This window comes from Zootoca vivipara, chromosome 15 (genome assembly GCF_963506605.1).
Source record: "Zootoca vivipara chromosome 15, rZooViv1.1, whole genome shotgun sequence".
Taxonomy (NCBI): Eukaryota; Metazoa; Chordata; class Lepidosauria; order Squamata; family Lacertidae; genus Zootoca; species Zootoca vivipara.
In genome coordinates, this window is record NC_083290.1 from 17,797,582 (window position 1) to 17,812,289 (window position 14,708).

The following is a 14,708-nucleotide window of genomic DNA, read 5'->3' on the forward strand; positions in this document are numbered from 1 at the left end:
CAAATAAATATAGATCAATACAATTCAAGGAAACAACTAATGCCCAGCTTAATCACCAAGTTGTTAGGATGGAAAGCAAAGCTGGAATTTAATAACCTTAGTCTACTGAAGTTCTTGTTCTCCCTACATAATTTTCAGCCTGAGACAAAATTACATGAAGACTGTGCCACAGGTATTTCATGGCACCCTTGTAGATTCCACCCACATTTGATATGTCACAGCCTGAGTTTCCCAGCCAGTGGCATATCCTGCTATACTGCAATGATCCTGAGCTTATGTGAAGACGCTGCACTTTTGACACGACCACTCCCAGAGCAGACTGCCTCCCCAAACAGCCACATCCAAACATGTTGCCTCAGTTACTTTAAGCTGTTTGTTCTGTGATGGTGATGTTTTGGGCAATCTGGACAGCATCTGAATCCAATCAATTGATTGCCTATCTTGATCAAGATGGCACTTTTAACTCCACAATTATTTGTTACGATATTTTGCTACGTGCAGAGTGGGTAAAAAGGAAAAGTGGAGCTGTGTCTTTCTGTTTGGCTATAGTTTGGGCAGCCAAATCTCCATTTACATGGCATTTCACAGAATGGCAGAGGCAACTACTAAGCCAACATGGTACAATTTAGAAGATAATCTCAGCAACCCTTCTTACTATTCAAGTCTTCAATAATCCATTAATGTGAAAATAACTGTTAGGGACAGGGTATGAGATTAATATATAGGAGCTCTCTCAGGAGATGCAGTAGCCTGGGCCTGAAATTCTGCCTATGGTGTCCTAAAATCCAGTTCCCTCTCACTTTTGCAGAGTTCTAAATTGATTCATTTTCTTCCCCTACAAATGAGGCTCCAAGATTCAAGTAATAATTCACAAGGGTGCTTTCAGACAAGCACATTTGTCATGCTGCATTTCATTTGCTCCTAGGATCATCCAGTCTCACTACCAATCCTAGAACATTGCTGGTCTGTGCATGCTTTCTCCTAGAGTTGCTTGGGTTTCCTGGTGTTATATAATCAATGCTGACATTACAACATTGCACCCATGCCCACCCAAATCAATTTGATACATGAAAACTATCATCTTTCCAATAGAAACTTTGGGAAACAGATGACTCATGTCCTGGATTCTGACACAGTGTCAAGGGAAAAAACAAAGTGCAAAATTCATGCAATGCTACAAACTGTGCCCCGCCATTTAAAGTTCAGCAAAAAATATCTCGGCAAATTTTAGTGCCTGTCATGGTGTAGGTCTTCATCCAATTAAGCACTTGAAGCACAAACTGAAATGCAAACAGGTACTGAATTACAAGAAAAGCCCAAGAAACTGCAAATACACTGCAAAGCTCCCAGAGGTATGAGATCACCAAGCAGCAATGTAACATGCTAATTGTGTAAGTATTGACACAAATATGATTAATACTCAGGACTGAGGCAAAGCACATGTTTCAATGGATGATGTAATCTTTAACTGGGTGATTTTACACTGAAGTGGCTTAGCTTCCGAAAGGAAGAAGCCACAAAAAACAGAAGCACCATCAAGATACTACAGAAAACACCCAAGAAGCAGCAATACACAATGCTTCTTCTCCTGAACCTTTCTCTGCAGGCTGAAGTCAGTATAACTAGGGTAGTGCACACTCAAATGAATGTTTTGAAAATGCTTGGACAGAATAAATGTGGATTATTAACAGATTGTCCCGTCTCAGGCAGAACTGACATCTATCAATTTCATTACAGACTATAGTACAGGGATAGGCAACCTCAGGCCAGTGGGCTGGATGCGGCCCAATCGCCTTCTCATTCCAGCCCGCGGACAGTCTGGGAATCAGTGTGTTTTTACATGAATAGAATGTGTGCTTTTATTTAAAATGCATCTCTGGGTTATTTGTGGGGCATAGGAATTCGTTCATTTTTTTCTTCAAAATATAGTCCGGCCCACCACATGGTCCGAGGAATGGTGGACCGGCCCACAGCTGGAAAAGGTTTCTGACCCCTGCTATAGTACATCAATATGCTCCTGGATTTATAAGAGAGGTGCAATGAATTATGTGTTTACCTGCCTGGAATAATTAACAGTTATCCCAAGGCAAGTTGCTGAGTGAAGAACTGCACATGCTTCTTCCCAAACTCTGCTCCGGGAAGGAAGGATTCTGCCACAGTGCAGCAGTTTGGGTCAGATAACCTTTTGGTCCTTGTTGAGCCTTTAATTCTAGCTGTCTGTGGCTCTAGTCTTTTTATCCATTCAAATGTCAAAGTACAGCTACAGCAAACTCAGATTTTTGCCCCTTTGCCATCACCTCTTAAGCAAAAGTTGGAAGATATGACAAGATGGACTTTGATGTGTGATGTCATTCAGTTGCCCAGATTATTATTTATGCCAAATATTTTTTCTTGAAAAATTAAAACAGCAATAACAATGCATCAGGGAGGTGACATTTTATCCTTGGCTATCGTTCAGATGCCCTTAACTCCTGGGAAAAGTGGTTGGCCTGATTCTTTCTTAAATCATCACCATGAGGACAACCTGCTTCTGTGAATAATCTCTGACTGGTGTCAAAATAATAAATTCATTCTCATATACTCTATGTAACACATCAAACTGTGATATTACAGAAGTGTTGGGTGCCAAGGCAGGACAAACATTATGTCCTAACTGCATGGAAATCTTGGACTGCACTTTCTTAAGAAGAATGAAGAGATAGATGCTATAGGTGGAACATTGTAATGACTCAAATAAAAGTAATGCTGGTCAGATCCAAATTGTTCTTTTAGAAGTTGCATTGTAGGACACTCTTGAGCCAAAGCATAACATTCTTCTTACTTACCATCATGACCAGAGTTGAGAAGATGTTCTCCAAGGTCGCAGCCAAATACCCTCTCTTTTAAGATTCCACGTTGCTTCAGTTTCTGTTTTGTTGGCCGAGACTTCATGAATGTGCGCAGGAAAGTAATAAGCTTGCCGTGTTTTTTTGACACTGTAAAATTGAAGGGAAAATCTCATTTTTTTGTGGGCAGATAGACAGGCAGGAAGATGTATAAGGCATTATTTCACTGAACCACAGTTCATTCTATTCAAAATCAACCCCTATTACTACCATGCACATATCCAATCAGTTTCTGCAACAGCCTCCTCCCTCTTCCCTTATATAAGTGATTCAGGGAAATCAAAATCTGTAATGGAAGACGGCGTTAAGATATAGTAGGACAATAGTTTTAATTGTTATGCTATCCCTATCTCAGCAGTCTGCTTGTGCTTGGTATTTCATAGCTTTCAGTCTAGTGGGGAGAAGAGGAAAGGAAGGAAATCTCCATAATAATGGGTAATGCTGCCCATATGTTTCCTTATGGTTTCATTTCACGCCATGCTTGCAGGGCTAATCCTTTCATGTCAATTGCTTATAAACAGATCAGTGGTGGGACCCTGACAGGTGAGAAAAGGGAACAAGCATTTCAGAGAGGTAGGAAACTCACTCTTTTACCCTGTGTCCTGCCATAGAATAGCTCTCTGGCCAGTCTAGTTACTGCCAAGTGTTGGTCTGCCTTTACACGTTTTATACATGTTTTCTTTATACATGTTTTAAATGTTGCTAAGCAGGGTGTCACATCAGCTGAGTAAGAACTCAAAACCTGAGACTGAAGGTAGGAGCACAACATCTAGGGCAGGGCCCCAAATTAGCATAACAAAAGGCAAATTAAAAGGGGGAAATGAATAAAATCACAAAATGATAAAGCCTCCTAAGGTTCTGTTATAACCTATGGAGAATAATTTTCTTTAAGAGGCATACTTGCTCTCAGCTTCTTGTACTGTTACAGAATGATGCAATCACAGAATTTCAGAGTTGGGAGGGACCCCAAGGGTCATCTAGTCCAGCCCCCAGGAATGTAGGAATTCCTGCTACAGAATCTCTGACAAGTTGCCATCTAGCCTTTCATAAGCACTCCATTTAGATTTCCAAGTGACAGAGAGGCATATTCAGTTCTGAGAGTTTGGTCATCTTGGACCCGGTAGAGTCTCTTGAGTATTCAGAAGGTCTAAAAATTTGACTTTTTGGCCTTTTCAGACACTGGTTAAGTGTTTCACAACAGCCCCCTTTGGGTTCCTATTCATTCTGGGATGGTAGTGTTTGCTTTAACAGTGACCCTAATATTATTGGTTTATTGCACTGTTGACTCAAGTACATGTCATGCATTTTATTCTTTTCTTGCTTATTGAAATATTTCTACTGCAAAGAAAGTGTGAACTTTGTATTATGCTTATTAATGAATAGTTATTTTTAATCCTTTTTATCAGTTATTTACAGCATTTTTATTTCTGGACAATTTTTAATATTGTTTCATATTTGATTTTATTGTATTTGTTTTATTAGGTTTATTGCTAGACTCGTTTGGCTTCTTTTTGTAATGAAAGGTTCAAATACTGAACATGAAATAATGAAATTAATTCAATTTTTGAATAAATACAACACTACTTTGGACAACAGTGCACTGTTGGTACAATGGACATCTAAATTACCATGGACATCTAAATTACCATCAGACAGTAGTGAATAGAAGAATGTTATCAAAAACAAAATACACCCAGTGACCAGGAAATAGGAGTACATAATTGCAACTGCTATTACACCAGTAGTTAATGACTCCAGTTTACTTATTACCACCTTGATAAGCATTAAATGATTCCACAAATGTTTCTACAACCTATTAGCCAATACAAACTCCATGTACATATGGCCAGGCAAATAGCAAGTGTCAAAAACAAAGAAAGAAGCATAAAACCCCCAAGTCTTTCCCACTGTAAAGACTGTGATGCTCTTCTTGACCTTTAATGTAAAAGGGAGTACAAGTTCTTAGTTGTGTTTTCCAAGTTCCAATGAATATTAGAGACAATGCAATTGAGATTCATACACATAGCAATTACCCCTTGATGAGAAGGAAATGGCCCTATGCCAAAAGGTGAATAAACTTACCATTAATTTCAATCTGTGAACAGGGCAAAGCTGTTCCATTTTAACTTCTTTGAGCTAAAAAGGAAAAGCTAAGCAGTGTCTTACAAAAGATGCCTGCTCACTCTTACTAAATTGCTTTTGTTTGCAAGCAATTCTCTAGAGTCATTCTCTTCAAATAAAAGCCACAACATGAAGCCAGTTGCAAAAGGACTTCCTTTATATCCAGCCTTTTCAGTCTCAGGAAGCTATAAAGCAGTAGTACTGGCTATCAGGCCTTAAGAAAGGGGCAAGTCTACCATCCCATTAAAAGAGAAGAGAAGAGAAGAGAAGAGAGGTTGGTGACAATCAAAGCACAGCAGGGTAAAATACTCTTGTGAGAAAATAGCCATGGTTTCTTAATTTCAAGTGGCAAGATATTGTATACCTGCCAGGACTCTCCAATATTAGGCAACTAACTGGGGATCCAAAACTGTTGGGTGCCAACAATTCCAAAGCAATGATACTTATATGACAGGCCACTATAATACAGCATTTCAACATATATGCATTATGACAATATTATGAAATAATTTAATACAGAACAAATGAAAATAAAAATATGCTGAAGGTTATTACAACTAGAGTATCACTCTGAAACCCGAGTTCAAAACATACACTGCAGCTTTTTTTAAATCAAATGCTGTTATGTTTTACAGCAGGCATTTACAGCAACATACCACACCTGGGTCACAAGTACATCAGTCCTTGGCTGCAGTCAAGATGCTAATCGGCAACATTTTTGTGCTAGCTGGCTGACTACAAACATTACCTTTTGCCTAGGTATTTTATGACCCTGACAAAGATTAAAAGGGAAGAAACAGGGAGATACTCACACCATCACTTCAGAAAAGCTTGAAAGCGTCTCTCTCGCTCTCTCCCCCTCCACCCACCCAAATATTCAGTTCCAGTTAAGTGTCTTGAGTACTGGATTGCACCCTTACTGTACTGTATTTGCTATTATCTAGAAACCTGTATCTACTGCATTTTAGGATATATTACCTATAGAGGCTTTTCAAGGGGAGCAGAGGATGAATGCCTGGTACTCTTAGGTTGCCAACTGGGAGAAAGTGACTCTACTAATGGTGGTGGGCTGGAGCTTAAGTTTTCCCTACCCTGGTATACTTAAATTCAGATGAATTTATATACCTGGTAATACTTAAATTCATCTGCCGCTGCCTGCCATTTGATAGTCAAAGGGACAGAAACCCTGACAAGCCCATACATGTGTCTATTTTACTTCCAGAACTCACTCCATCCCTGATGCTATTCAATAAGGCTCTAATTTTGCTACATCTGCTGTTTCTTTGCTACAAGGGATTGGCAGATATGGGCCAATGGTGGGTTTTCTTCCCATAGTAGGTCATGATCCCTTGTCCCAAGGGAGATGTTTGGGTGCTGTGCTATACACCCTCTCTTTCCTTCACATGCACATTGTACTTTGTTAGAAATGTATGGCATGATGTTGTTGTTGTTCAGTTGTTTAGTCGTGTCCGACTCTTCGTGACCCCATGGACCAGAGCACGCCAGGCACTCCTGTCTTCCACCGCCTCCCGCAGTTTGGTCAGACTCACGTTGGTAGCTTCAAGAACACTGTCCAACCATCTCATCCTCTGTCGTCCCCTTCTCCTTGTGTCCTCCATCTTTCACAACATCAGGGTCTTTTCTTTGGCGATCAGCCTTCTTTATGATCCAGCTCTCACTTCCATACATCACTACTGGGAAAACCATATGCTTTAACTATACGAACCTTTGTCAGCAAGGTGATGTCTTTGCTTTTTAAGATGCTGTCTAGGTTAGCCATCACTTTTCTCCCAAGAAGCAGGTGTCTTTTAATTTCGTGACTGCTGTCACCATCTGCAGTGATCATGGAACCCAAGAAAATCTCTCACTGCCTCCATTTCTTCCCCATCTATTTGCCAGGAGGTGATGGGACCAGTGGCCATGATCTTAGTTTTTTTGATGTTGAGCTTCAGGCCATATTTTGCGCTCTTCTCTTTCACCCTCATTAAAAGGTTCTTTAATTCCTCCTCACTTTCTGCCATCAAGGTTGTGTCACCTGCATATCTGAGGTTGTTGGCATTTCTTCCAGAAATCTTAATTCCGTCTTGGGATTCATCCAGTCCAGCCTTTCGCATGATGAATTCTGCATATAAGTTAAATAAGCAGGGAGACAATATACAGCCTTGTTGTACTCCTTTCCCAATTTTGAACCAATCAGTTATTCCGTATCCAGTTCAAACTGTAGCTTCTTGTCCCACATAGATTTCTCAGGAGACAGATGAGGTCATCAGGCACTCCCATTTCTTTAAGAACTTGCCATAGTTTGCTGTGGTCGACACAGTCAAAGGCTTTTGCATAGTCAATGAAGCAGAAGTAGACGTTTTTCTGGAACTCTCTAGCTTTCTCCATAATCCAGCGCATGTTTGCTATTTGGTCTCTGGTTCCTCTGCCCTTTCGAAATCCAGCTTGCACTTCTGGGAGTTCTCGGTCCACATACTGCTTAAGCCTGCCTTGTAGAATTTTAAGCATAACCTTGCTAGCGTGGGAAATGAGCGCAATTGTGTGGTAGTTGGAGCATGGCATAAGGGAAACCAAGCATATGCTTAGAGCTCCTGGCTGCTGGTCTCTCCCTGTCTGTGCCACAGTATCTTACACTGTAGAAGGTGTTGTGGAATCGTTGTAACTGGCAGGTTCTGTGTGGGATGTGATGATGCCTTCCTGTTAGCATGGGTGGACTGGGGCCTCCCATTTCTGGCCATGTAATTTCCACAACTTCATGCCGTGTCATTTTTACAACAATACCACCATACTGACTAGGGAGGGCGGGCACTGGTGTGTTGCCTCCCACCTCTCCATTCTCTGGGATGGATGGACGCAGGACAGGGTGGCTGTTGTGCCAGAGTAGTGGTAGAATATGTCTCCCCTTTTGGCATTCTCAGGGGTTAAGTTCCTGTGAAAATGTATTCACATATCTTTCAAAAACATACAGCAACTAAAAGCTCCATGAAGTACATGGGGACAAGCATGCCTTTTCAATCCACTTTTAGGATGGATCTAGTGACAATTTCACAAGAGTTCACAGATGAATAAAGTGACCTACACCATACCATTGCTGATTAAAAGAGCATTTAAAACATGTCCGTCCCTGGTTGGCAGTCTGATTGCTAACACAGGATTAGTAGCCTAGGAAAGAAAATCTTTCCACATGCAGAATGACCCACATTTCCAGCTCACGGCCAGCATATTGGTTGCTTTTCCTGTTAACGCGTGATTTTACCCCCCTGCTGTGAGGAAAATGTTATGCTAAGGTCAAAAACTAGAACATGTGCAACTGCAAGGATTTAAGCAGATAGTCTGTTTAGGAGCAAAGTCACAGGAGAAACAAGAAGAGGATTCAAAGTATTACTTTGTTCTAGCTTTTGCTCTAAGTGGGTGGGAGGGTGAAAATCTAGCGACTGATTTAAAGGGAAAGAGGGCCATAAATACCGGTAACTAAACATGAGCAGATCAACTGTTAACCAAGGCTGTGGGTATGTTAACATTTTGTACCAGAAAAATCTGAATTTTATACCTACTATAAGCAATTTAACATACGTGTGTGTGTGTGTGTGTGTGTGTGTGTGTGTTATAAGAATTTTGAGGTCATATATATATATATATAATAATTGTTCATAAAACATGTACATGAATGTACAGAAACATGTCTGAAGCAGCACAGGAAAACAGGCCTGACTGACACCATTTTGACTCTCTCTGACCAGGTGTTCCTCTGCAAGGAAGAAGTGGGGTGGGGGGAACCTTCTCATTGTCTCAGGAATTAAAGTGATAATCCCTGGCATCCTGATACCTGACTGCCAGACAAAAGGGTGTGATTAACTTGGCTGGGAAACAGGGAAATGTAAATATCTCTCAATTTTGTTGATTAGGTTTTGGGGGCAGGGGGCAGGGTCCAGGATGCTCAGATTACTGCCACCAGACCTCCCCGTTCATGATGTGCCTATGATGAATCTAGGGAGGGGGGGTCTTGGGCTACACCCCTTCTGTGACATATGGATGATGCTTCTGGGGGGTGGGCTGAAACCAATTTTCAAATCTCTTTTTAAGGGCAAGACATCTTTGTTTGGGGTTCCTTCCTTGTTCTCCTGTGTGAGAGGAAGGACCCTGTTGCAACAGCGAAAATAAAGGCTTTGCTTCTCAAACTTCTCTGGTTGGCCTCTGTTATATTCTCCAACCGATGGAGAACCCAATAAGGGAATAAAGGCAGATTTTTGCCTATATCAGAGTGTATGTGTGTGTGTGTGTATGTTTATTTATTAAATTTATAAAGGTAAAGGGACCCCTGACCATTAGGTCCAGTCGTGACTGACTCTGGGGTTACGCGCTCATCTCGCATTATTGGCTGAGGGAGCCGGCGTATAGCTTCCAGGTCATGTGGCCAGCATGACAAAGCCGCTTCTGGCAATCCAGAGCAGCACATGGAAACGCCGTTTACCTTCCCGCTGTAGCAGTTCCTATTTATCTACTTGCATTTTGACATGCTTTCGAACTGCTAGGTTGGCAGGAGCTGGGACCAAGCAACAGGATCTCACCCCGTCACAGGGATTCGAACCGCCGACCTTCTGATCAGCAAGCCCTCGGCTCAGTGGTTTAACCACAGCGCCACCTGGGTCCCTATTAAATTTATATGCCACCCTTTATCCAGAGAACTCAGGGCGGTTCACAAGATAAAAATACAGGATAAAAGGATAAAATAAATAGTTAAAACAAAAACAAAACAATACAATATCCACCCCTCCCCCCAAGTTATTTGCTTCTGCTAGTTGAGACATAACCAGCAATGCAAGGAAATGATGTCCCATCCCATGGCCATTGCAAATTCCACCAGCTCAGGTCTGGTTCCAGGGCTAAGGACTAGAAAACGGTCCCCAAACTAAGGCCCAGGGGCCGGATGCGGCCCAATTGCCTTCTAAATCCAGCCTGCGGACAGTCCGGGAATCAGCATGTTTTTACATGAGTAGAATGTGTTCTTTTATTTAAAATGCATCTCTGGGTTATTTGTGGGGCATAGGAATTCTTTCATATTTTTTTTCAAAATATAGTCTGGGCCCCCACAAGGTCTGAGGGACAGTTGACCACCCACTGCTGAAAAAGTTTGCTGACCCTTGGACTAGAAGTTTACTCTAAACACATATACAGCAGAGAATTCAGGGTGCTGAACTGTGCGCCCAGCACAGAGAATGAGCATGTTGTAATGTACCTGTTCCAAAACATGGTGTGAATTCTCTCACCATGAAACACATTTTGTTCCTGAGCCAGATAATTTACACCATACACAGAATCTGTGTCCTTATAATTCTACACAGCATGTGTCAATCATGACTGAAGCTACACATGTCTGTCAATGCTGAACAGGATTAGTCATGTAATGCATTTTAAATCTTTTCCCTCTGTCAGATGCCCAGCTTTGTATTGATAGGCATGTGCAGTTTCAGTCATGAGTCACATGTGTTGAGATACAGTAGACCTGCAGCTTACTCATGATTTACTCACATGATTGCAACTCTGGGCAAGTGGCAGGAAACTAAATAAATGGAGCGCAGAGGAGAAATGTTTGTTTACATGACAACTTATTTCACAACAGAGTTTTCTTTGACCCATCTTAATGTGTCTGTTTGATAAAAATATAATTATGCAGTCACATATTAATACAGTAGACTTGGGAGTTATTATTTATTATTATTTATTTTAATTATGTTATTTTATTTATGCTGCCCTTTATCTGAGTATCACAGGGCAGTTTACAATATAAAAGCACAAAAATACACAACACAGCAACAAACATAAACAATACTGGGCCCTTCAACCATTTTTGGTCCAAGTCGCTAACATCAAGGAGTTCTGATAGGAGCTTGGCAACTCTGGTTAGCCTTCTTGCCAGTTAACAGTCCTTTTTTTATAGAAGCAGCAGCAAGAAGAAATTGTGAGCTACATCCAATTCTCTTGTGGCCCGATGGGTACAGCAACTTGACTGCTGTTGAGTTAAAGGTATACCGGTAATACTGCCATAGTTTAAGCTAGAGGGAACAAAGCAGGTACAGTGGTACCTCTGGTTAAGAACTTAATTCGTTCTGGAGGTCCGTTCTTAACCTGAAACTGTTCTTAACCCGAGGTACCACTTTAGCTAATGGGGCCTCCTGCTGCTGCTGCGCCGCCGGAACACAATTTCTGTTCTCATCCTGAAGCAAAGTTCTTAAACTGAGGTTCTATTTCTGGGTTAGCGGAGTTTGTAACCTTAAGCGTTTGTAACCCGAGGTACCACTGTATAGGCCCAAGTTCATACTGACTTGTATGAATATTACTGCTAGTAATATCACCCTGTTAAAAGGTTTGGTCTTGGCTACAGCTCAAGAACTTAACCATATATGCCCAGGTTCAGATATGATGCTAGGCCAAACCCTGGATTAGTGCAGTGTGGTGCAGGAGCAAAAAAGACCGGGGTGGAGCAAGATGACCTCTGCAGTCTTGAGAAGCCATTGTTGTGTTGTGCAAACAAGGCCACGGTGTCAAATACACAAGATTTCTATTTCAATATTTTTTAAAATATAAAAACGGTATCACTTCAAAGCAAGATACTATTAATATATGGCAGCACTTTAAAAGGGGCGGATTTTGAGGTGATGCAAAAGAGCCAAACAAAAGTACCGAAGAGTTATTCAGAAAGGTGTTTCAGGGAGCATGACTGTAAACTGAATTTAAGTACATAACAGGTATTTCCTAATACTCATTAGAGTTCTATGTCCATCCCACTGCAGAAGCAGTGGAGTAATCAAGTCCTAGTCTCTCTTATCCTAGTAGCAGTTTTCTTCTACATGTTATAATCAAGTTTAATTACGCCTTCTTGCTGTGTTATTTTGTAGCTTGATAATCTAACATTCCACCTGCACCGGATCTCTAGTATCTGATTAAGAAGACCTGAATGCTTCATCTATCAGTAAAGCAGTGTTGTTCTACTATCAATTGTACTTTGGGAATAGAATCATAGACTTGTAGAATTGGAAGAGACCATGAGGGTCATCTAGTCCAACCCCCTGCAATCCAGGAATCTTTTGTCCAACGTGGGGCTCGAACCCACAAAGTTGAGATTAAGAGTCTTATGCTCTACTGACTGAGCTATCCCAGGAAGATTACATCAGTATTTAATGAAACATGCCCTAGCAAGCATGCCACTTAATGTCTCAGTTGCTCAGAAAAAGCTGTTTGGAGCCTTGGATCAACAATGAAGTCATTTCCATTACAAATGAGCACTGAGCTAAAACAGAGAGCCAATCAATATATAGATTGGCAGGCAAAGTGTGCCAGGAGGTATTACAGTAAAAGGGCAAGTATCTTTAAGAAGAGGCTCTACTTCTCTCTTAAATGTTTTTTTTAAAACCCTCTCTTGAGGTCATTTATACAATCAGCCAGCCATAAGCAGAGGGAAGAAAACATCTGTCAAATGAAACAGCTTGATTTTTTTATTAAATAAACTAATTAGTTAATTCAATGAATTAAATACAAATCAAGTGTAGAATCATCTTCAAGAGCAATATAAACCAATTCACTAAGCATAGTTGCATGAAACTTTTTGAATTTAAATTATCTGAGTTAAGACTCTACTTTAGTACATTTATATCCCATCTTCCACAAAGCTGAAGGTGTGGGCAGTTTTCTTTATCCTCATGTCCAGCCTGTGAGGTAAACAAGGATGAGAGATACGGGCTCAGTGAGCTTCAGGGCTGAGGTGAGGTTTGAACCTGGGTCACAGGCTAAAAACCGTGGCCACTACACCACATTAGGTTGGGTTCTGATACAAAACTATTGAATCTGAGGTCTGCATTCAGACAGCACTTTATTCCTTTTTCCTGATGTTTCCTTACCTGTTCATGCTTAGAACAGAGTGGTCCTTTTTGGTGGCCCTGCTAAGTACCAGAAGAGCATCACTAGTGGCAACAGCCATTCGCTTCCATTTTATCTCTATGCTCCTTCTACAAATCCAAGTGAAAAGCATAACATTGGCTGTGTGGGGGCAGTGCTGTAGAGGAAACCCTGTCTCTCATTTGGTTGGTGCCAGGCTGACAGCCAATAGGTGCAAAGAGAGGATGGCCCCCATATAAGCAGAGGCAAGCTGCAATTGGCTAAGGTCTGAGGAGCGGGGGCTAACTCTCAACAAGAGCATGATGACTTGAATTCAAGGTCATGGTGAGGCTTTGGTGCTTATCATTAGTTTTTCTTTATTGTCGGTGTTGGGCACCATGGTGGTGGCTGAGGTGACAGAGGTGAATCCCATGTATGTTTGATGTGCAGCTGGAAACTGCTGCATGTCAGCGGTCACAGTGCAAGGTGTGGGGAATGAAAGACATTTGCCTTGGCAGCTATCGGCAGCCCCACAGGAATCTCATCAGGGAGCTAGAACTATAACTCCCAGTGTGCTTTGCAGCTAAACTCAAGTGCCACCCCCCAAGTGCCTTTGGAATGTGTTGGGCTCTCCCTAGGTTTTGATTATGTTTTATTTGAAATTTATTAATTGCATTTATATCACACTGTTTCCTCGAAGGAGCCCAAGGTGATGTACATAGTTCTAAAATTATTCTTCTTCTTCCTCTATACCCTGCATTTTTATCCTGACAGGGACTCAATGTCTGTGTTATTAAGAAAAATGCATACATGTGTTTGTGCCTAAATATTGTTCAATAAATCATAAAACTAGAAAATTGGAAATAACCCTGAGGATCATCTAGTCCAACCCTCCGCAGTGCAGGAATATGCAGCTGGGATATCAGAGATTGAACCTGCAACCTTGACATTATCAGTATTGTGCTCTAACCAACTGAGCTACCTCAATTTCTTAACTAAATATATTAAATCTATTAATTGTGATATATATATTAAGTAATATTAACTATATTGCAAACACTTTAATTTATGCTATGGAAATTTAATTCGGTGAGTGGCCTGCGGGTTCTGTGTTGAAGTACTTTTGCAGCCAACTCGGTCTGAGAGGTTAGACCACCCTGGTTTAGAAGGAGCAAACAAACCAGGTTATATAGGAAACAACCCTCCCCAACTCTTTATCCTCAGCAGTCAACATTTAGAGGTATACCGACACTGAACCTGGAGCTTGCATTTACTTGTTTGAAATAATAGCTACCTCCCTGAAGCTATCAAATCTTAATCTAAAAACTTTCCTCGGTTTAATGCCATTACCAAACCTTGTGAAACTGAATTCCAGAAGTTCATTATTGTGATGAGCAGCACTTCCCTATATCATCTTTATTATTACTGTGCACCCTACAACCAATTCCAACACCACAGAAGAATCCCCATGAAAAATGTTAGAATTCTAAGTCTGCACAAACTGGGCAGGAGAGAACTGCCAGCAGGGATCTGTTCTGGACAGGGCTTCCTACAAAATGGCTTGGGAAATGGAGTGGGATTTGGTCTTAAGAAACTGCAATTGGAGACTGAGGGTGTACCGGTTCCTCTGCCGTTAATTAAATTTGATCAGCATGCTAAATAAAACGTGTGTGTGGCGTATTTCCATGGCAACCTCAATATTATAAAATTGTCTGTTCTTGCTTGTATGGAGGCATAAGCAGGTCTGTGCCTAAGAAATGAATTTGCCACCAAAGGAACAAAATGTACTGCATTTTCACATAAGTTTTCTTCATGTAATTTACTTGGCTC

The 14,708-nt window shown here is 41.1% G+C and overlaps 1 protein-coding gene across 8 annotated transcripts in view; it reads right to left on the reverse strand.

Annotated features, from left to right (window-relative positions):
* ARHGAP32 (Rho GTPase activating protein 32) overlaps positions 1 to 14,708 on the reverse strand; it is a 217,028-nt gene that overhangs the window by 30,738 nt on the left and 171,582 nt on the right. For all 8 annotated transcript variants that reach the window (XM_060268467.1, XM_035139369.2, XM_035139370.2 and 5 more), the window contains one exon: positions 2,826 to 2,975. In XM_060268467.1, coding sequence (XP_060124450.1) covers positions 2,826 to 2,975 — 150 coding nt within the window. The remainder of the gene's footprint in view (positions 1 to 2,825; positions 2,976 to 14,708) is intronic.